The sequence below is a fragment of the Acipenser ruthenus genome, chromosome 49 (assembly GCF_902713425.1).
Source record: "Acipenser ruthenus chromosome 49, fAciRut3.2 maternal haplotype, whole genome shotgun sequence".
NCBI classification, from domain to species: Eukaryota; Metazoa; Chordata; class Actinopteri; order Acipenseriformes; family Acipenseridae; genus Acipenser; species Acipenser ruthenus.
This window is the reverse complement of record NC_081237.1, coordinates 4,669,567-4,690,429: the sequence shown is the minus strand read 5'-3', so window position 1 is coordinate 4,690,429 and position 20,863 is coordinate 4,669,567. Positions and strand designations below refer to the sequence as shown.

Genomic DNA, 20,863 nt, shown 5'->3' with positions numbered 1-20,863 from the left:
TGTCTTCTTCAGAGCTGAGATAGCTGCACTGTACAAATGTAACTGAGACAGGCAGAAATATATACTACCCCTATTGTAATGCACACGCTGTATTAACTTGTGCTTAGCCATGATAAGAAGTATAAACAGACAGTTCTCTAGATGTCTTGTATACTCTTAGATTTGGCACAGGGTGAGATCTGAATTGAAAACGATACTGTTGCAACATTAACTGATATACAAGAATATATTCTGCATAGGAACTATCTGTGTAATTGCAGTTAATGTAAAGTAGTAACTTTCAATGGAGGAGGGCTTTCTTTTTTTTTCTTTTTTGGACTGTCTGATACTTTGTACATGCCCCTCAGTTAATCATTTTCCCTTTAAACAACCAATTATCATCTTATTTTTTCCATAGTAAATTTGCTATATACTGTATGATGATTTTTCTGTATTTACCATTGTGTTTATTTATGTAGACTTGCCTGCAATTCACAATCATAATATTGTTTGTAAGCAGGTCCAAGTTAAATCATCATTGGCTGCTGCATTTTCGTTGCTACAGAATCAAACAGTCGATACTAAACTACTGAAGCTCATATTTACCTGCAGCCCCGATAGATACAGCAAAAATCCCCATCAAGAAAAAGACCTTCATTGTGGTGCTAGCAACTGCTGTCATGCAACCAAGTCAACTGCAAAGTGTTATGCAGGGAATGAACTTATAGCAACCTCGCGACCACAAAACTGCCCACCAGCGCTGTTTAACTAATCAGAGATCGGCTTATAATGAGAAACCACAGCAGTATAGGCAAGACTGTTACTGTCCAGATTTGCCAAGGCATGGCTAAGGTAGAGATAAACATACATATGTGGTCAAGTGTAGGTACGGTACCCAGTTGTGAGCCTATCCATTTCTTTTAATCAACGTTTGCTCCCCTATGAGAGTTTACTGTGGTATACCGTGGTGACGGCACAGCAAAGTGTTAGCAACATAGCAGTGCACACGTGGTAAACCAGGGTGAAAACCATAGCAGGCATAGTAAATGTGTAGTTTAAACATGGGAACTCAATGAAGAAAACTAAAAAAACTAGGGTGCAGGTACACCAGGGATGGAAATAAGACTCCCCATTGCACAGCAGTTTGATTCATTCCTGGTTTTACTATGAGTTTAATAAGACACACATGAGCTTGTTACCTGTGCACACTGTGTCTAATCAAGCTGATTGTAAAACCTGGAATGGGTGAAACTGCTATGCAATAGGAGTCTTATTTCCATCCCTGTACACGATTTGATAAATTGCATTATCAGATCGTGAAATAGCTCTGGAACACTGTAATTGAAGCAGACAACCAAATAAGGGTGAGCCACTGCAAATATGCAGAACGAGGAATGAAAATGTGACAGGAAGCTAAAAGGATGGAATCTACAGTGGACGTCAAGGCATTCTGGGATACAGGGTTTATTTAGGAGCATTCTGGCTCTTTATGCAAACTGCTCAACTGTATTCAACACCGCTGTGAGAAACTTGAGTTCAGCTTCGAAAAACAGAACATCTTCAGTCTGATATGAAAATGTCTGAATCATGTTTTTTAACACAGTAAATTGGAACAATATTGACATCTACTGGAATAAACTGTCCATTGCACATCATATCGCAGGTGAAATTCATTTTTTGTGTTTGTTGTGGGATGAACATGTTAATCTAATAAAATGTTGTCCTAAAGATGGCACAAAGCAAGCTGGCGGTGAAACTGCTTCTGGAAAGACTCCTGGAAGCTGAATTTGAGAAGTAAGGCTGTTGGTTTTAGAAATGACCGCGAGGGAATGTCGGTGGTATAAATATAAATTGTATTTAAATTGGGTTAGAACGAGAGGGTTGTTTGTCAAAGTATCAGTTTGATACTTCATCCAACGGAGGTCAATTAAATACTGAAGGCTCTGGTTGAAACAAAGTCCTACAGTGGATTGGGCAAAGGTATTAATTCAACAATATAGCGCATAATCTTAACTGAACTGCTCTATTAAATGTGGCTGTGAAACCCTAAGGTTTACTTCCTGCACCAAAGTACCTTATATCAATTGGATGATAAAATCAATGCATTCAAATATAAAAAGTTTTTAAACATAAAAAAGTAAACAGTGACATCTTGTGGTGAAAACCCCTCATTGACAGTTTCAGATGCAACTTACTTTCTTTACTATAGAAGCCGTAGAGTGCCTTCAGAGTTTTATAGTGGGTCTGAAAAACCACTGCAACGTCACTGTCTGCAAGTATGAATAAAAGAACTGAGAAATGACCTGTTAAATGATTTCAGTAAAAATACACTGACACAGTCAGCAGCATTATAAAGATTGTGTCGGGAGTATAACTGTGTTCCTTGTGCATATTGTTATTGCGACATGAAAACTACATTAACTGAACTGTCCGAATATTTCACACTGAAAAGTCTTTCTCTGAGTCTTAACATGATATTGATACATCACTGCGTCGTGAAACCTCTTGTCTTGACGTTTGCAATTCCTTGTTTGTTGGTGTACCTGTCACTAAACTCAGCAGGCTTCAGCTTGTCCAGAACACAGCAGCCAGGCTGCTTTCTCACACTCGTCTTTCTCAACACATTACTCCAATGCTGAGGTCCTTGCATTGATTGCCATCGAGTTTGCTGGATTGATTTTAAAGTTGCTGTAATAACATCCTTCGTGGTCCGTACAGCCATCCTCTCTCCTAGAGCCACTAACTCTGTATATTCCTGTGTGTGCTTTGAGATCAGGACATTTAGGTAGAGCACTGTCTGGTTACCATGGAAATGCTTTGCCATACCCCAGTAGCTGGCAGACTAACCTGAATCTTTGCTGTATCACTTGCAGCAGCCCTATTTATCTTGCATCCTCAATATATGAGGAGTTACAAGAACCCGCTCCCCACCCACTGTTCTCACTGATGTTATCATGTTCTCAACATACCCAGCCACATCCACCCTGATAAACATTTCCCCTAGTAAGAGCAGCAAACCAGTGTGAAAGCATGGTAAAGCCCAGAGCAGTGTAATAAAACATATTTAGAAATACGGCAGATCATCGTAAACTATGGTAAATGCGTGGTATAACCACAGGAAAACTGCAAAATGACTGTGCAAATTTAGCGTGTTCAGCTTTTATAAGGGTAGCCCTGTGAAAGGAATTCAGACATATCTTTCAGTGCAGTAAATACAGTGTACATACTTGGTAATTATTGTCACCCGAATCCTAGTGCTTTATACATCACACTCGTAGCTGAACCCAGATTCACGTTACAGAGTAACATGGTACATGCCTGAAATATCTAACAGTTATTTTGCAGAGAAATCTCTCTTTACAAGTCATTCTTTTAGAGTGTCTTGCACTTTCTGGGTCATTTCACCTGAACCCACCCTATCGCTGGCTTCTTTTCTGTTAATAACCAATCAGATGTTTCCCCTACATGCTTTCAGCCAGTAACATGCTTTGACCCAGAAGACACTGCTGGGGTGAAATGACCAAGGAAGTAAATCAGCAACAGACTTCCTGGAAAGCAAAGCAAGCAAACTGAGATCTTCGTTTAACCTATTATTAGTTCCGATGTTAGTTTGAAGATGCAAATACACGTTTGCGACAACAAGCGTTTCTTTGAAAACATTTGACACCTACGTAGCTAATCGGAGTGCAGAATTGGGGAGATTTATAGAACGAATGTGTTAGCTACAATTACTTTAAAGGTAACGTTTACAATGTAGTTATCAAGTAATGATAACTTGTCGTGTGTTTATCCCAAATAATTACAGAACAAAATCACATTTGATCAACTCTTTAATTCACTGCCGAGTTTACAAGGCAACAGAGGTAAAGCTAATGCAGCAATGAAGATGTCTTTCTAAAGCACTTTTCAACCACGTTTCCTATTCAAGAATCAAAACCAAGCGAAATGCATAATGCTGCTGATTAGGATTAGTAATAGTGCTCAGATAATACTGGAGTACTTGAATACACACTGCTTGAAATCAATATATATCATGCAAAGCAGGAAACCAATGATTCTTGATCTTTTAGCAAAGCGTGCGGAGCTGCGGTCACTTAGCAGGCTGACTGCAATGGCGATCCAGCTGGACGCTCTCAGTTGTTGGCCAGGGTTTCTTGGATCCAGTCCATGTACATGGAGATCTTTGTGTACACGTCTGGCCTCTTGCTGCATGGCTTACTCCCGAAGGACACGATTCCATGAGCCACGCCTCTGCACACCAGGGGTCCCCCGGAATCTCCCTGGAACACAGAGAACAGCGTGCAGTACAGTAGCACCATGCCTCTGCTGTAAATGCAGCTTGCAGTGCTGTGTGTGATTCACTCGCATTACGGATTGTGGCCCCTGTCGGTTAGGTTAAAAGCTCTATACGCACAAATGCAGACGAGCCCAGCTCTTTTGCACAGTGGTTTAGACGCTCGCTTGCATTGAGTCACGGGTCCACGCCTCTTGTTTCCTGAAACTTCCAAGACGGAGGTCCTGATAGCTGGTGTTAGATCTAATAATGGGTGTGCTGATACTTGTAATCGCCTTTAAAGAGCATTTATCGGCAGCTATTAAACAAATCCATTCACTAACGAGTTGATTTCAAAAGAAGAAAAGCTGTCCTTCCCTCACCTTTACAATCGAGCACCACTCCATGGCAATTAAACTGAGTGTTTTAAAAGCCGTTTGGAAGCTGATATACTGCCATACCAAGGCTGTAAACTGACAATGAAATTCGGTACGCGTACCAGCACCCCCCATAATAAACAGGTTTCGTACCTTACAAGCTCCGTCGTTTGCCGTGCCTCCACATATCATGTACTCTGTGAATTTTTCCTCCCACCTCCTTCTGCACTGTTGCCAGCTGCTCACAGTCACAGCGACCTCCATGAGTTTTTTGGCAGAGTCGGTCCCTGTTACATTCATCGCCCCCCATCCCGCCACAGAGCACTCCGTACCAGGGAGAACGACCTCCAGTTTCCGCGGCAACGGCACCACTTTCACGTTCTCATTCAGGGTGGCGTTGCTTGCCAGCTGTTAACAGAAAATGAGCAGAGGCCAGGAAGGACTGTGGTAACACATGACATAACAGATTTGAAGAGTCCATGCTGGGGTTATTATTAACCATGAGATTTACAAACAGCTGTAAGTGAAAACTTAAGAAGAATTTACATTGGCATAGTAACAAATAAAAAGAACATTATGTATTAGCTGATATGCAAAGGTGAGCAGTAAGACCTGTTTCTTTAAATCTCCACTTACACCTGAAGAAGAGGTATGTGTGGTCTTGAAAGCTAGTGTTTATATAATGTAGTATATTTAATAAGCAGTATCAACTCTTCAAAGCTATTACAACTGTTACTCTGATTCGCCTGGCTAAAACATATCTCTCAGCTTTACAGTAATAATAATAAATAATAATAACATATATTTTTTTATATAGCGTCTTTCATAGCGGACCCCCATCACAAAGCGCTTTACAGAGGTAGGCTGTGAACTGTGCATTATATGCAGAGTCACTTACAACAGGACATTGATTTAACATCTCATCCGCAGGACGGAGCACAAGGAGGTTAAGTGACTTGCTCAGGGTCGCACAGTGTGTCAGTCAGTGGCAGAGGTGGGATTTGAACCGGTGACCTTCTGTCTACAAGCCCTGGACTTTAACCACTGCCTCCAGTAGATGAAGTGTTTCCTGTTTGCACATTTTTACATTGTACTAACATGGTTATTACCCAGACAGGTGTGTTTTTACAAAATTAAAAATGTAAGCTAACGGCCTTGGTAATTGCACTGTATTCACACATGCAATTGTGTATTATTAAAATAAAAAGGGCATTTCGGGGTACTTTTGTAACAGTTTAAGCAAAATAGAACTCTCCCACCACCCTGCAATCCCAATTACATCAGACACGGGATTAAACTAATTTGCAAAATAACAAAAAGCTGCACGACATCACAAAACACCAGGCGTACCTTCAGTAACATGATGTCGTGATTTGTCTGGCAGTATCGCGGGTGAGGGAGGATCTTCTTCACATGCCTAAACTGCTGAGAATTTTCTTCCTCCAATATTGCATGTGCTCCCAGAACAGCTCTAATCTCTCTGCAGATCACAAAGAGGACAAATTATTATTTGATTATTATTATTATTTATTTCTTAGCAGACGCCCTTATCCAGGGCGACTTACAATTGTTACAAGATATCACATTATTTTTACATACAATTACATTATTTCTACATACAATTACCCATTTATACAGTTGGGTTTTTAATGGAGCAATCTAGGTAAAGTACCTTGCTCAAGGGTACAGCAGCAGTGTGCCCCACCAGGGATTGAACCCACGACCCTCCGGTCAAGAGTCCACACTGCTGCCCACAAATGCAATGAACACTCACCATCTTTACCTTAAACTGAAACTTGAACAAAAGAAGGCGCTTATTTTTCCTGTGTAGGCCCTTTTGTGCACACTGTGTTCTTTTAAGCCATTTTTTAAAGTGACCACCGTCTTTTAATATTTATCCCATCTCAAAGACATACTGAAGACTGAACTAACATTTAAAAAAAAAACTGATGCAATTAAAAAATTAGCAGAATTGCACATGTGGGTCTACATAGGATTTCAGTAAGAATGTGGCCATGGACAAGTTCCTTTCTGCACATGAAGCCCATATGGCAGACCCAATAAAAGTCAAACAAATCCCATTGTAAATACTCCATTGTTTGATTGTCACTTGCAGGCAGAATTCCCATCTTCCAGACCCGTGTCCTTTGTAATGAATACTTACTTTCCATTGCAGTGCGCTGCAGTCAAGACAAAGTCTTCCCGAATTAGGAAGCCACCACAGCCGCAGCGACGTCTCCCTCTGCTTATTGCCAAGTAGACCATGTAGGGGCGGCTGTGAGATATGGCCTCCTTACCCCCAATGATCTCATCGCCAGAAACATCTGTGTTAACAATGGCAAAGAAAATGTAATGTTCACGACTGTCAGAATTTCAATGGAAAAGATAAAACACAGGTTGAAGTTACAAATAAACTCTTGTTCACTTATTTACCTGCCAGCCTGACAGACAGGACAAGAATCCCAAGCAAGCAGAAGCAGCCCTTCATTGTGTGGACAGTGGCGCTCCCCGATCTCTCTGTGCAGGCTAGTCTGAGCTCTGACTGCGAGTCACCGTGCAGGACCGATGCTTATCTACTTCACACCCAGCCACCCAGCTTTTGCATTTTTGCATGAGATTCACGAGATTAAACTGATCTCACACTTTAGAAAACCTGCTCAGGATCTCATTTGCTGATGAAGATATTAGGTTTTGCACCCTATTTTTAACCCTCTACCACATTACATTTTGTTTCTGAGAAGAAGAAAATAATTTTCTACCTTTTCTCACTTCTCTTATATTTATCGAAAAGATTATCTACAGAACGTTTTCCATTTGTTTGAAATGAACTCTTTTTGCAACACAATCACATTTCGGAAATTAAAATAGAGGGAGCAATACAAATTCTGTGTTATGTGTTCTTGGTGATTGATAAGCATGCATATTAATTTTTTAAAATTATGAAATGATCAACACATTGAAAGAAAAAGAGAAAACTCATTACCCTTTACAAGTCCAGCTTCCTAAAAGCATGTCCTGCCTCCTCTTGTGATTGCATCATATTGATCCCTGGTCCTCGTTGGATTGTAAAATATGTTGCTTACTGGCAACATCATGCATTGAAACTGAAATGGTATCATCCAGGGGAGATGATCAAGTTATATTTTGTTGCCTTAAAGCAGCTTTATGCGGTACAGCAGGGCTCTCCAACCCATTCCTGCAGGTTTTCTAGGTGTCTTTATATCATCAATGTCTAAAGATCTGGAACACCTGTTAATCTGAATTAATTAAGACAATATTTGGTGCAATTAAATAACTAAGAGATTGGCTGAAATGATAACCAGCAGACAGCTCTTCAGTTGCCAGAGTCGGATACCCCTGCGGTCGAGGGTTAAAACAAATTTCAAACAGACCACTAGAGTCGTAACGAGGCATTTTAGAGCCCAGGGCAGGCAAGCATATTTGCGCCCCCCCCACCACACCACCTCCACCCTCACCCCCTCCCGTTTTTTCCCTCCCACCCATACTGCAATGACATAATGGCATGAAGCATAACTAGAAAGACATAAAATCGCATTTCCAAAAAGAAAATTCGTTCTTGTCACTTTTCAGTAATGAGTCAATCTGTGATCGTTGCTGAGGAAGTGACTCGTTCCCTTTTCTAGTGCAGAGGCGCATGTGGTCTTCAGACTGTGTTGGGGGGGGGGCGCGGGGGGGGGGGGGGGGGGGGGTGCTGCCGCGCTCTACTTACAGCTCTGCTGACCACATAACATATTTGCCACTTCAAAACTATATTTGTGTTGTGTTTATACAGCTGTTTGTATTTGTTGACTATCTTTGCAGTAACCCTGGAAGAAGTTTCTGTTGTACAAAATCGAATATGTTGTCATATTAATCAATCAGCCACACTTTAAAACATTTCCAATTGAACCAAAATCCATTCAAAAACAATTGCAGTCTTAGATTTGACTGTTTTCCAATTATGAAAACTTGTGGTTTTGCTGACGAATCCACAGCTATCAGAAGTATCAAGACAATTACCTTAACTGGAAGACCAGAGGATATGACCAGTAATGTGTCATTAAATCATTTTAACTTCACACATGGCTATGCTTTAACCATACTGCACTTTGCTATGTACAAATAAAGAACATTAGGGGGTGAAGGTCTTAAACAAGGACAGTCTGGCAGTCCATACAGGTTGAATGATATAAACAGAGGAGGGGCACTATCTATCTATCTATCTATCTATCTATCTATCTATCTATCTATCTATATACATGTCTATCTATCTGTCTATCTGTCTATCTGTGTCTGTCTATCTATCTATCTATCTATCTATCTATGTATCTATCTTAGATAGATAGATAGATAGATAGATAGATAGATAGATAGATAGATAGATAGATAGATAGATAGATAGATATATGTGTGTGTGAATCAGTACTTGGAAAATCTGGCCTGTGATTGGTTAAAACCTCATCATAGGAGCAAAAATAGATTGAACTATTGCCGTGACATCCTTACACCACCGAGCAATAGTCTCCCTCTGACATTTTCCACTATAGCCCTCCTCTCCAGTCCATAGATACTATATATATACACACACTATGTAGCTGCATTTACAGTATGTGCTCAAAGATGTTTAATTGTGGGGGGCAGCAGTGTGGAGTAGTGGTTAGGGCTCTGGACTCTTGACCGGAGGGTTGTGGGTTCAATCCCTGGTGGGTGACACTGCTGCTGTACACTTGAGCAAGGTACTTTACCTAGATTGCTCCAGTAAAAACCCAACTGTATAAATGGGTAATTGTATGTAAAAATAACGTGATAACAATTGTAAGTCGCCCTGGATAAGGGCGTCTGCTAAGAAATAAATAATAATAATAATAATAATAATTGGGCACCTTTGAAGTCCAGAGCGATATGGCTTGGTTTGCTACTAGTTGTATCTAATGTAATCCAAATCGTTGCTGCGTCTTACATGAATGCATCCCAGACTTAAGATACAGGTGTGTGAGTCTCAATAAATAGATGGAAAGCAGGTAGAAATAGACTAACTAAATAACATAAAAGTTATTTTTTGTTTTCAAATCGAATGTTCCTGAGACGGTGCAGGAGCAGCTGCACCTTGCAAGATCATGTGTGAAACCAAAGAGCTGTGCAGGACGCAGCAGTGTGGAGATGATCATGCTGCAGCCACAGCTTCCTGTGAGGGGTGTATAAAGGCTGGTCGGGTCCGGCTCATCTTCTCATCAGCCCCCCTGCAGACCTGCCGTCCCCCCAGAGCATCACTGCAGCCCCAGCCTGAAGAGCGACATGAAGCCCCTGACCCTCCTGCTGGGCTTCACGGCTCTCCTGCACTCTCTCACCGGCGCCGGTAAGGAGATACAGTCTAGTCACGTTTCAGCTTGCAAACTGATCTTTATCAATGCATTATGAAGTTAATTGCACAGAATGTGTGTCATTACCTTGCAGAAACTACAGAAAATAGTAGAACTGTACGTGGCAGACTGTGGGAAGGATCATTAGCACAATGTATTACTTTTTTTTAAAGCAAAAAACATCGAAGATCATTCTAAAACAAACTAGCAACAATTTAAAATGATTTCTCTAAATGAAATGGCCCAGTCATTTGCTTCTCATTTGGTATCCTTATTGAGTTTTTCCTTTACAGAAAAAAAAACGTGCAAATGGTGATTTGGAGTAGAAAGCCTTGAGAATCCAACTCGCACTGTGCGATCGATTCTAAAATGGAAGAGCCATGGACCCTGTCTCTGTGTTCACCATTCTAAAATGGAAGAGCCATGGATCCTGTCTCTGTGTTCCCCATTCTAAAATGGAAGAGCCATGGACCCTGTCTCTGTGTTCACCATTCTAAAATGGAAGAGCCGTGGACCCTGTCTCTGTGTTCACCATTCTAAAATGGAAGAGCCATGGACCCTGTCTCTGTGTTCACCATTCTAAAATGGAAGAGCCGTGGACCCTGTTTCTGTGTTCACCATTCTAAAATGGAAGAGCCGTGGACCCTGTCTCTGTGTTCACCATTCTAAAATGGAAGAGCCGTGGACCCTGTCTCTGTGTTCACCATTCTAAAATGGAAGAGCCGTGGACCCTGTCTCTGTGTTCACCATTCTAAAATGGAAGAGCCGTGGACCCTGTCTCTGTGTTCACCATTCTAAAATGGAAGAGCCGTGGACCCTGTCTCTGTGTTCCCCATTCTAAAATGGAAGAGCCATGGACCCTGTCTCTGTGTTCACCATTCTAAAATGGAAGAGCCATGGACCCTGTCTCTGTGTTCACCATTCTAAAATGGAAGAGCCATGGATCCTGTCTCTGTGTTCACCATTCTAAAATGGAAGAGCCATGGACCATGTTTGTGTTCCGTTGTATTTCAGCATCAGTGGACTCCAGGATTATAAATGGACACGAGGTGACGCCCCATTCAAAGCCGTACATGGCCTCGTTGCAAATAAAGGGAAGCCATGTTTGCGGAGGGTTTCTCGTGGGGAAATCCTTTGTGATGACGGCGGCTCACTGTTTTACCAGGTAGGGGTCTGCAGTACTCTGAGCAGTGCTGAGACCAGCATGTGCTGAGACCAGCATCTTCCAATATAATCTGAAAAAAATACTCCAATATTCTTTAATGTCAAATCAGCTGGAAACTAAAAGTATAATTTGTATCATATTGCAGTATAAAAAAATAGAACTTTTCAGGAGTTAAAAAAAATAAATAAAAAGTATAAAAGTATGTGCTAGCAGACTGCAGTAGAATATCTTCTTTATTCCAGAATCAATGTGGTATCTTTTTGATGCAGTCGTTTATATATTCTGCTATATGAACGAATACGAACATTGTAATGTTTGCCTCTGATTACGTTTCAAGCAGTGTTTGTTTAAATCTCTTAATATTCATACCAGCACTAACTGACATAGATTTATAGAACTAGACACTAATACTGATACCAAACAGAAGACCACAGCGAGTTAGTGCTGCAGAGTATTAGAGTCTTGTTTTTGGTCATATTTTCCAGGGGCTCGGAAATGACTGTGGTTCTGGGGGCTCATGACATAATTACTAGGACTGAGAGAACACAGAGGATTGCTGTGAGATTTTATCACCTATACCCTGGATATGAGAACAAGACTCTGCAGAATGACATCATGCTACTGCAGGTACAGCACTTAAATAAGCTACAATAAATAATAGATATATTTGTATATAGTGGTTTGTGGTGTTACAATGTAATGCGTGTGTAATTACAGTGCAATGCCACAAAAGCATGTTGAGCACAGTGTCATTTAAAAGGACTCATTCATAAAACATTTATAACTGTGTTATTTAAGATAATGCCAGTTTAAAACACCAATTATTTTAATGACACATTTCTGGTGCACAGCTTTCTGATGTGTTACAGCAAGGTCTCTTATAAATGCATTACGTATGTGTTTATAACACTATTGCAACAGCCTGCTGTTCCGTGCTGCTCTAGAAAGAGTGCAAAGAAGAGCAACCAGAATTATCCCGGGTTTAAAAGGCATGTCATGTGCAGACAGGCTAAAAGAACTGAATCTGTTCAGTCTTGAACAAAGAAGACTACACTGTGATCTGATTCAAGCATTCAAAATTCTAAAAGGTATTGACAATGTCAACCCAGGGGACTTTTTTCGACCTGAAAAAAGAAACAAGGACCAGGGTTCACAAATGGAGATTAGATAAAGGGGCATTCAGAACAGAAAATAGGAGGCACTTTTTTACACAGAGAATTGGGAGGGTCTGGAACCAACTCCCTAGTAATGTTGTTGATGCTGACACCCTGGGATCCTTCAAGAAGGTGCTTGATGAGATTCTGGGATCAATAAGCTACTAACAACCAAACGAGTAAGATGGGCCGAATGGCCTCCTCTCGTTTGCAAACGTTCTTATGTTCTTATGTTCTTAATAACTGTGCAGCTTTGTTTGTAACATCCCTTATAACACATGAACAGAACTGAAGTGTAACTCTTTGATTTTTGGAACAGCTTCAAAAAGAGGCTCAACTGGGCAGCAGGATACAGTGCATTCCACTTCCAAAGAAGGATAAAGATGTGAAACCAAATACAGAGTGCATTGTAGCTGGATGGGGCGCGACCACAACAGGGGGGGAGGCAAGCTCCAGGCTCCGAGCGGTCAATGTCACCGTGGTAGACAGGAAAGTTTGCAAAACTGCATGGAGGGGCCAGATAACACCAAGGATGATGTGTGCTGGAGGAAACGTTGGCAAACGAGGCTTTTGTCAGGTACGTTCCGGACAGCCTGCTCGGTATGATACTTTAGGTTTTGTAATCCACCTATAGAGCTGCTTTTTAATCTCCTCTGTCCTTTTGTTCAGTATACCGAACATGTTTCATCTGAAATTGCCCGCGCTTCCGTCAGCCAGAGAGCCCTCGGGTACGGACATTCAGAATACTAAATGGTCAATATTTCAGGGTCCCAAATATTGGTGTTTTTTGTGGTCTCTTGTCAAGCAAATAACGCGTTTCACAGGCAAATTCCGTTTTCTCATGATCAACCTGGTCTCAGGATGAGGTGTAGACGTTCCTGGCTCGTCCAGGCGGCCAGGTGGTGGACTCTCAAACCAAGCAGGTTTGATGCCAAATGGTTTCTTCTGCATCATCAATAAAACATTTCCTTAAACTCAAACTTCTGTGTTGTGGGTTTTTTTTGTCCTGAACTACTGAACATTTAGTTTGTGAATAAAGCAATGTTCTAGCTGTGTGTGTCTCTCTTGGCTCGGCTGAATATGTGAACTGATCTCTTTGCTCTTTCAGGGGGACTCAGGGGGCCCTCTGGTGTGCAACAGCAAGAAACCTACTGCCGAAGGAATCGTTTCATTCAATGAGTTGAAAGCCTGTGACAACCCACAAAAACCAAACGTCTACACACAGGTGTCCAAGTACCTGCCCTGGATCAAGTGTATAATGGGAAGCACAAACTGACAGAGCAGCCAGGCGCTCAGTGTAATAACCGTGTGCAGTTCTCCACATTGCAAATGGGTATAGTTGCACAGTGTTAACCTTGATAACTTTTTTCCCAGTTGGTTGACAATCACACGCATGCTTTCACTCCTTCAGTGCATCTGTGCAATGTTATAATAAAGCTATTTGAAAAATAAACTGTTTTAAAAATAAAGTCGCACTTTTAATCACGCTATAGACGTGCCCTTGTGTGTTTTCTTTGTGTATAAGTGTGTAACAGGGCGAGCAGCCCTGTACATTGTTTATTTATTTTTAGATCGGGGTTCATCCTCCGCCCCTGTGCAGATTATTGGTTTTGTTGATTATGATTTATTGTATTATTGTATACATGACGGCGAGCGCCGTATGTTTGTTATTGTTTCGTTTATTTTTAAAACGTGTCCTGGCAGAGGCGAGATCGGTGCTCGTCCTCTGCCAGGAGTAATAAAAACTCGTGCAGAAGGTGAACCATCTCCCGAATTAATTACGGGATTAATTTTGTTGCTAATTGGGAGATGGTTCACCTTAATAAAAGCCTGCAGCTCTCGGCACTCGGGGTGGGTGTTTTAGGTGGAGTGTTTAAGAGGATACGCGAGAGCGAGGGAGGGAGGGAGGGAGAGGAGATACATTTATTTAAAACGTACGGATCAGTGAAGGCAGTTGCTCAGCCTGACCGTATTTATTTTGTGTTCGAGATTTATTTTTGTTTACTTGTTTTATTTCTGCTCTGCGAGCAAGTGTTTATTTTTGTTTAAATATTTATTTATTTTTGGTTGCTTTAAATAAAACGGCGCCCTCGCCACTGCAGCATACCTTTTTGTTGTTGTGGTCCCTTCTTCTGCCGTGACGTCAGACCCTCGTCCATTCCTGCCACACGTGGTGTCCTGCGTGGGATCGCAGCGCCTCCAGGACGCAGGCAGAAGAGGGTACTGCATCTTTTTCATTTTTTTTTCGTTTTTTTTGATTGTGTGGAGAAGAGGAAGACTGAAGAGGAGGATGGGAGGAAGAAAGATGGGAGGAAGAAGGAGAATGAGGAGACAGCAGCCGCTGCAGCAACAACAGCAGGCACAGGAGGAGATGAGCTGGGAAGCCCTCCTCCATAGCATAAGCCAGCTGAGTTGTTGCTGCATCTGTGGGGAGCGGGGGCATTTCCCAGTTAATTGCCCCCTCCCTGAAGACTGGGATTACAGCTGCTGGAGGGGAGACAAGAGGGAGGAGTTGGTGCGTCCTGCGCCTGAGTGGGAGGAGCCCGAACATCCTGCGCCTGAGTGGGAGGAGCCCGAACGTCCTGCGCCTAAATGGGAGGAGCCCGAATGTCCTGCGCCCGAGAGGGGGGAGTCGGTGCGTCCACGGCCCGAGAGGGGGGAGTCGGTGCGTCCACGGCCCGAGAGGGGGGAGTCGGTGCGTCCACGGCCCGAGAGGGGGGAGTCGGTGCGTCCACGGCCCGAGAGGGGGGAGTCGGTGCGTCCACGGCCCGAGAGGGGGGAGTCGGTGCGTCCACGGCCCAAGAAGGGGAAGGCCGAAGGTCCACAGCCCAGGTACCTGCCAGCAGAGGGAGAGTTCCTGCTGGTTACACCTCCACCTCTGTGGGAGGACTGTGAGTCGCTCCCACCTCCGCCAGCAGAGGGAGCATACCTGCTGGTGCCATCTCCACTGCCCTGGGAGGACTGTGAGTCGCTCCCACCTCCGCCAGCAGAGGGAGAATACCTGCTGGTGCCACCTCCATCTCCGTGGGAGGACTGTGTGTCGCTCCCACCACCAGCAGAGGGAGAATACCTGCTGGTGCCACCTCCGTCTCCGTGGGAGGACGACATGTCGCTCCCACCACCACCACCAGCAGAGGGAGCATGCCTGCTGGTTCCGCTTCCACCACCGCCAGCAGAGGGAACATGCCTGCTGGTTTCCCTGTTGCAGCCAGAAGGGGAGGAGCCGCCTTCGCTGCCAGAAGGGGAGGAGCCGCCTTCGCTGCCAGAAGGGGAGGAGCCGCCTTCGCTGCCAGAAGGGGAGGAGCCGCCTTCGCAGCCTGAAGGGGAGGAAGCCCTGCCGCCTTCGCAGCCTGAAGGGGAGGAAGCCCTGCCGCCTTCGCAGCCTGAAGGGGAGGAAGCCCTGCCGCCTTCGCAGCCTGAAGGGGAGGAAGCCCTGCCGCCTTCGCAGCCTGAAGGGGAGGAAGCCCTGCCGCCTGAAGGGGAGGAAGCCCTGCAGCCTGAAGGGGAGGAAGCCCTGCCGCCTTGGCCGCCAGAAGGGGAGGAGCCCCTGCCGCCTTGGCCGCCAGAAGGGGAGGAGCCCCTGCCGCCTTGGCCGCCAGAAGGGGAGGAGCCCCTGCCGCCTTGGCCGCCAGAAGGGGAGGAGCCCCTGCCGCCTTGGCCGCCAGAAGGGGAGGAGCCCCTGCCGCCTTGGCCGCCAGAAGGGGAGAAGCCCCTGCCGCCTTGGCTGCCAGAAGAGGAGGAGCCCCTGCCGCCTTTACCGTCAGGAGGAGAGGAGCAGGAGCTACCTCTACCTCCACCACCACCACCACCATTGGGAGAAGTGGAGCTCCTGCTGCCGCCTTCATGGCCAGGGGCTCCCCTCCCGCCGTCGGCATCGCCTAGGGTCGCCTGTGTCTCCCTTGCATCTCCTAGGGTTGCTGCCGGTCCTGCGTCGCCTCCCGAGGGTCCGCTGCCGTCGCCTCCCGAGGGTCCGCTGCCGTCGCCTCCCGAGGGTCCGCTGCCGTCGCCTCCCGAGGGACCGCTGCCGTCGCCTGGGGTCGCCAGGGATCCTGCTTCACCTGGGGTCCCTACACTGTGGTCGGAGCCCCACGGAGGGGAGCTGCCGGCCATCAAGAAAGGGGGGGAGGTCAGGAGACCAGCTCCCCCAGCCGCACTTTCGCGGCCAGAGGTCATGTGGTCGGAGCCCCACGGAGGGGAGCTGCCGGCCATCAAGAAAGGGGGGGAGGTCAGGAGACCAGATCCCCCAGCCGCACTTTCGCGGCAGGAGTTTGGGTGGTCAGAGCCCCACGGAGGGGAACTGCTGGCCATGAAGAGGAGGGGGAAGGTCAGGAGACCAGCTCCCCCAGCCGCACTTTCGCGGCAGGAGAGAGTGTGGAGGGAGCCCCGGAAGAGGGAGCTGCCGGCCACGAAAAATTGGGGGGTGCCGGAGATTCCACCATGGCCACCCCCCGGAAACAACTTGCTTCCCCCTCTTCCGGGACATTGAGACTGAGGGGGGAGGTGGCCGTTGGGGCCATGTGTGCTTCGCACAAGGAGGGGGATATGTAACAGGGCGAGCAGCCCTGTACATTGTTTATTTATTTTTAGATCGGGGTTCATCCTCCGCCCCTGTGCAGATTATTGGTTTTGTTGATTATGATTTATTGTATTATTGTATACATGACGGCGAGCGCCGTATGTTTGTTATTGTTTCGTTTATTTTTAAAACGTGTCCTGGCAGAGGCGAGATCGGTGCTCGTCCTCTGCCAGGAGTAATAAAAACTCGTGCAGAAGGTGAACCATCTCCCGAATTAATTACGGGATTAATTTTGTTGCTAATTGGGAGATGGTTCACCTTAATAAAAGCCTGCAGCTCTCGGCACTCGGGGTGGGTGTTTTAGGTGGAGTGTTTAAGAGGATACGCGAGAGCGAGAGCGAGAGGGAGAGGGAGAGCGAGCGAGCGAGCGAGAGGAGAGGAGAGGAGATACATTTATTTAAAACGTACGGATCAGTGAAGGCAGTTGCTCAGCCTGACCGTATTTATTTTGTGTTCGAGATTTATTTTTGTTTACTTGTTTTATTTCTGCTCTGCGAGCAAGTGTTTATTTTTGTTTAAATATTTATTTATTTTTGGTTGCTTTAAATAAAACGGCGCCCGCGCCACTGCAGCATACCTTTTTGTTGTTGTAGTCCCTTCTTCTGCCGTGACGTCAGACCCTCGTCCATTCCTGCCACAAAGTGATTGAAATATTTTCACATTGTTTGATGTATTAAAATGATGCCTGTTAACACTTGATGGGTGATAAAACTAGACAATAGAAACAGTAGGTGTTTTATGGTAACACAAGACAGAAAACTACTGCAAAACCACTGTGACACAACACTGTTGCCTTTAAGAAGCATTTACTGGCAGGTATTCAATACAATTCAATAAATCAATGGCAATTAACTTCTGCATTGAGTGTTTTAAAAGCAGATTGTTGGAAGAACAGTTTCTGACAATTAAATGAATAATAGATGTATTGATAAATACTTCTGAAAGGCAATTCCGAGTACGAGTAACACGTTTCTGCACATATATATTACAAACATGTGTGGCCTGCAGCGTAGTGTTGGCAGTATCTTTGACTTACTGCCTAACAGACCATGAAATAAAGTCACACTTGCTTTGCAGAAGTAACACCTCCCGTAGCGCGTTTGGAGATGGTTGTTGACTAAGTGCTCCTCCACACAGGGTGAGAGAGAGAGTGAGTGAGGGGGCATTGCGTAGAGGGAGGAGGGGAAGGGTCCTGGAAACAGATGAGAAACAGACAAGCCCTCACTAAAGGAGGCTGTGTGGTCCAGTGGGTAAAGAAAAGAGCTTGTAACCAGTAGGTCCCTGGTTCAAATCCCACCTCAGCCACTGACTCATTGTGGCTCCCTGAGCAAGTCACTTAACCTCCTTGTGCTCTGTCTTTCGGGAGAGACGTAGTTGTAAGTGACTCTGCAGCTGATGCATAGTTCACACACCCTAGACTCTGTAAGTCGCCTTGGATAAAGGTGTCTGCTAAATAAACAAATAATAATAAAGCCAAGACGTTTACTAGAAAAGGGTTGGGGATGAAAGACTGTCAGAACCAAATACAAGCAGGTTTACAAAAAGAAAACCTGTGAGCAGTTTTTATTACACATCAGAATCAGACAGATAGATGTTTTAATTTGAACTTCCCCACACAAAACTGCTCACAAGGGGGTGCTAGAGAGCTGTGCAAGCTTACCTGCACTTTCCTTTACTGATATTTCAGACTCAACATTATAGGTAGAAACGTGGTGCTGCTGCTTCCTGGTTTCTCATCACTTTTGCACAATGTATTTTTCAACATGTAACTGCAAGTGTTGTCTCCTGCACAGCAGACAAGAGTAACAGCTTAAGCTATGTAGTGTGTTCTTTTCATTTGAAATAAAACATGATTTATAATAAGTTCATACTCCCAGGCTGCTGATCCTGTTTCTTCGCCTCATTCTCTCCTTGCCCATGCAAAGTGCTCACGAGATGACTCCTGTGAGTGAACCCTGCATATGAACTTATACAAGTTAACTTAATAGATCTGGAAGCATTTGAAGTTATTGTAGCCACATCCTGGAGGAGACCTGTTTGCTGAGGGTCGTATCTAATGCGTAAAACCAAAGAGCTGGGCAGGACGCAGCGGTGTGGAGATGATGATCATGCTGCAGCCACAGCTTCCTGTGAGGGGTGTATAAAGGCTGGTCGGGTCCGGCTCATCTTCTCATCAGCCCCCCTGCAGACCTGCCGTCCCCCCAGAGCATCACTGCAGCCCCAGCCTGAAGAGCGACATGAAGCCCCTGACCCTCCTGCTGGGCTTCACGGCTCTCCTGCACTCTCTCACCGGCGCCGGTAAGGGATTACCTCTCATCCTCATGGGCTGGGTACGGGGTCGTTTTTCTTTTAACACAGCTTGTGGATTGAAATTGTCTTTCAGCATCTTTCGATTCAGGGATCATCAATGGAAAAAAGGCTCAGGGTAATTCTCTGAGTTACATGGCATCTATACAGATGAATGGAGAGCACAAATGTGGAGGATTTCTGGTCAAAAACAACTTTGTGATGACTGCAGCCCACTGTAACGTCAGGTAAGCATTACTACCCCCTCGGTACATTTGATCAGATAAGCCTTTTTAAAAAGTGGTGCCACGTTTTCTTGCCCTGATAGAGTTCATTGATAGAGTTTACGCAGTATCCAATTCAAGATATTATTGTTTTTGCAGTGGCAAGGGTCTTACTGTTGTTCTGGGTTCCCATAACCTCAATGAGGTTCAGGATTCTCAGAGGTTCTCTGTGGCGTCCATCACCAGACACAACAAGTACAGTAGGAAATCTCTTCAAAACGACATCATGCTCCTTCAGGTACTAAACTTCTCATCCTGTATGTTGGTACACCTGTTAACAAACTGTTAGCACACAGTACGAACACATTGGTGCAAACAGCAAGGGGCTGTCATATGGGGCCACATGTTTCTTAGCTTTTTTACTTTAGTCCTTTCATGCACAGAGACCTCATATAGGGACATATGTATATCTGTTTCTATTTCAGTTAAAGGGAGGCTGGGATTCTTGGGGTGAGGCTACAGCGCCTCCCTATCATACAATTTGTTTTAAATGCAGTGCTTCCCTTTTTCCAAACGTTTGGAGTTTCTTTCTCCTCCTCCACCCCAGTTGTGTCTCCCTTTAGGGGGTTGATGGTACCGTCAGAGGCTCACCTCAAAAAAGGGCAGCTCCAACCGGCCATAAGACAAGAAGCTGGGCCACAATGCTGCAATAAAACACTACATCTAATAAATGTCATTATTTCAAATATTTATCTGAGCTGCTGCTTCGTTCGTTGAATTTGTAAAGAAATTGCTTTCACTCTTGTTTCCAAACAGCTTAAAACCCCAGTTAAACTGAATAAAAAGATGAAACTGGCCACGCTCCCAAAAAAAGAGAAGTTGCTTAAGAAAGGAACCAAATGCATAGTAGCAGGATGGGGTGCGACCAAAACTGAGAAACCGTCAACCACCAACCTTCAGGTCGTCGATGTGACCGTAGTGGACAAAGAAGAGTGCAAAAATATCTGGAATAAATTCAAAATCGAAATAACGGCCAATATGATCTGTGCTGGGGGCTATAAAACAGACAAGGGCGCCTGTCAGGTGTGTACTGCAGTATACTTCACTGATTACACTCTTCTTTAGAAACAGACAATGAGCACAAACATCATACAGAAGCCAACCCACTATGCAATGGGAGTCTTATTTCCATCCCTACATAATGGCTGTATTCATAAAGCATTTACCCAGTGGAAGAAACTCCTTCATGCACATCTGTGATTCTATACTGTTAGCAGGTTTTCCTTTCACAATACAAAAAAAACTAGTGATGCTTACTCTAGATTGAATATTCACACTTCGTTCAATATTTCTTTTAACTGTGTCCTTTTAATCGCAGGGGGATTCCGGTGGTCCTTTGATGTGCAATGGCGTGGCAACAGGAATCGTTTCATTTAATCGTCATGGAAACTGTCTCTATCCAGATGTTC

General features: G+C 44.5%; 3 protein-coding genes across 3 annotated transcripts in view; 2 read left to right on the top strand and 1 right to left on the bottom strand.

Moving 5' to 3' along the window:
• Positions 1 to 7,227, bottom strand: part of LOC117428865 (mast cell protease 1A-like) — a 9,897-nt gene extending 2,670 nt beyond the window's left edge. Inside the window, exons 1-6 of the mRNA XM_034047838.3 lie at positions 7,063 to 7,227; positions 6,794 to 6,953; positions 5,980 to 6,109; positions 4,783 to 5,037; positions 4,115 to 4,259; positions 3,651 to 3,654 (exon numbers count right to left, since the gene is read on the bottom strand). Of these exons, the coding sequence (XP_033903729.3) occupies positions 3,651 to 3,654; positions 4,115 to 4,259; positions 4,783 to 5,037; positions 5,980 to 6,109; positions 6,794 to 6,953; positions 7,063 to 7,117 (749 nt within the window). The 5' untranslated portion in view covers positions 7,118 to 7,227. The remainder of the gene's footprint in view (positions 1 to 3,650; positions 3,655 to 4,114; positions 4,260 to 4,782; positions 5,038 to 5,979; positions 6,110 to 6,793; positions 6,954 to 7,062) is intronic.
• Positions 7,228 to 9,859: 2,632 nt separating this feature from the next.
• LOC117428854 (transmembrane protease serine 9-like) overlaps positions 9,860 to 20,863 on the top strand; it is a 17,656-nt gene continuing 6,652 nt past the window's right edge. Inside the window, exons 1-9 of the mRNA XM_059014823.1 lie at positions 9,860 to 9,985; positions 11,004 to 11,154; positions 11,640 to 11,781; positions 12,628 to 12,885; positions 13,417 to 13,579; positions 19,090 to 19,182; positions 19,268 to 19,418; positions 19,554 to 19,692; positions 19,880 to 19,904. Of these exons, the coding sequence (XP_058870806.1) occupies positions 9,925 to 9,985; positions 11,004 to 11,154; positions 11,640 to 11,781; positions 12,628 to 12,885; positions 13,417 to 13,579; positions 19,090 to 19,182; positions 19,268 to 19,418; positions 19,554 to 19,692; positions 19,880 to 19,904 (1,183 nt within the window). The 5' untranslated portion in view covers positions 9,860 to 9,924. The remainder of the gene's footprint in view (positions 9,986 to 11,003; positions 11,155 to 11,639; positions 11,782 to 12,627; positions 12,886 to 13,416; positions 13,580 to 19,089; positions 19,183 to 19,267; positions 19,419 to 19,553; positions 19,693 to 19,879; positions 19,905 to 20,863) is intronic.
• LOC131721888 (granzyme B-like) overlaps positions 18,606 to 20,863 on the top strand; it is a 2,576-nt gene continuing 318 nt past the window's right edge. The window contains exons 1-5 of the mRNA XM_059015230.1: positions 18,606 to 19,182; positions 19,268 to 19,418; positions 19,554 to 19,692; positions 20,211 to 20,477; positions 20,773 to 20,863. The exon at positions 20,773 to 20,863 is cut by the window's right edge and continues 318 nt beyond it. Coding sequence (XP_058871213.1) covers positions 19,122 to 19,182; positions 19,268 to 19,418; positions 19,554 to 19,692; positions 20,211 to 20,477; positions 20,773 to 20,863 — 709 coding nt within the window. The 5' untranslated portion in view covers positions 18,606 to 19,121. The remainder of the gene's footprint in view (positions 19,183 to 19,267; positions 19,419 to 19,553; positions 19,693 to 20,210; positions 20,478 to 20,772) is intronic.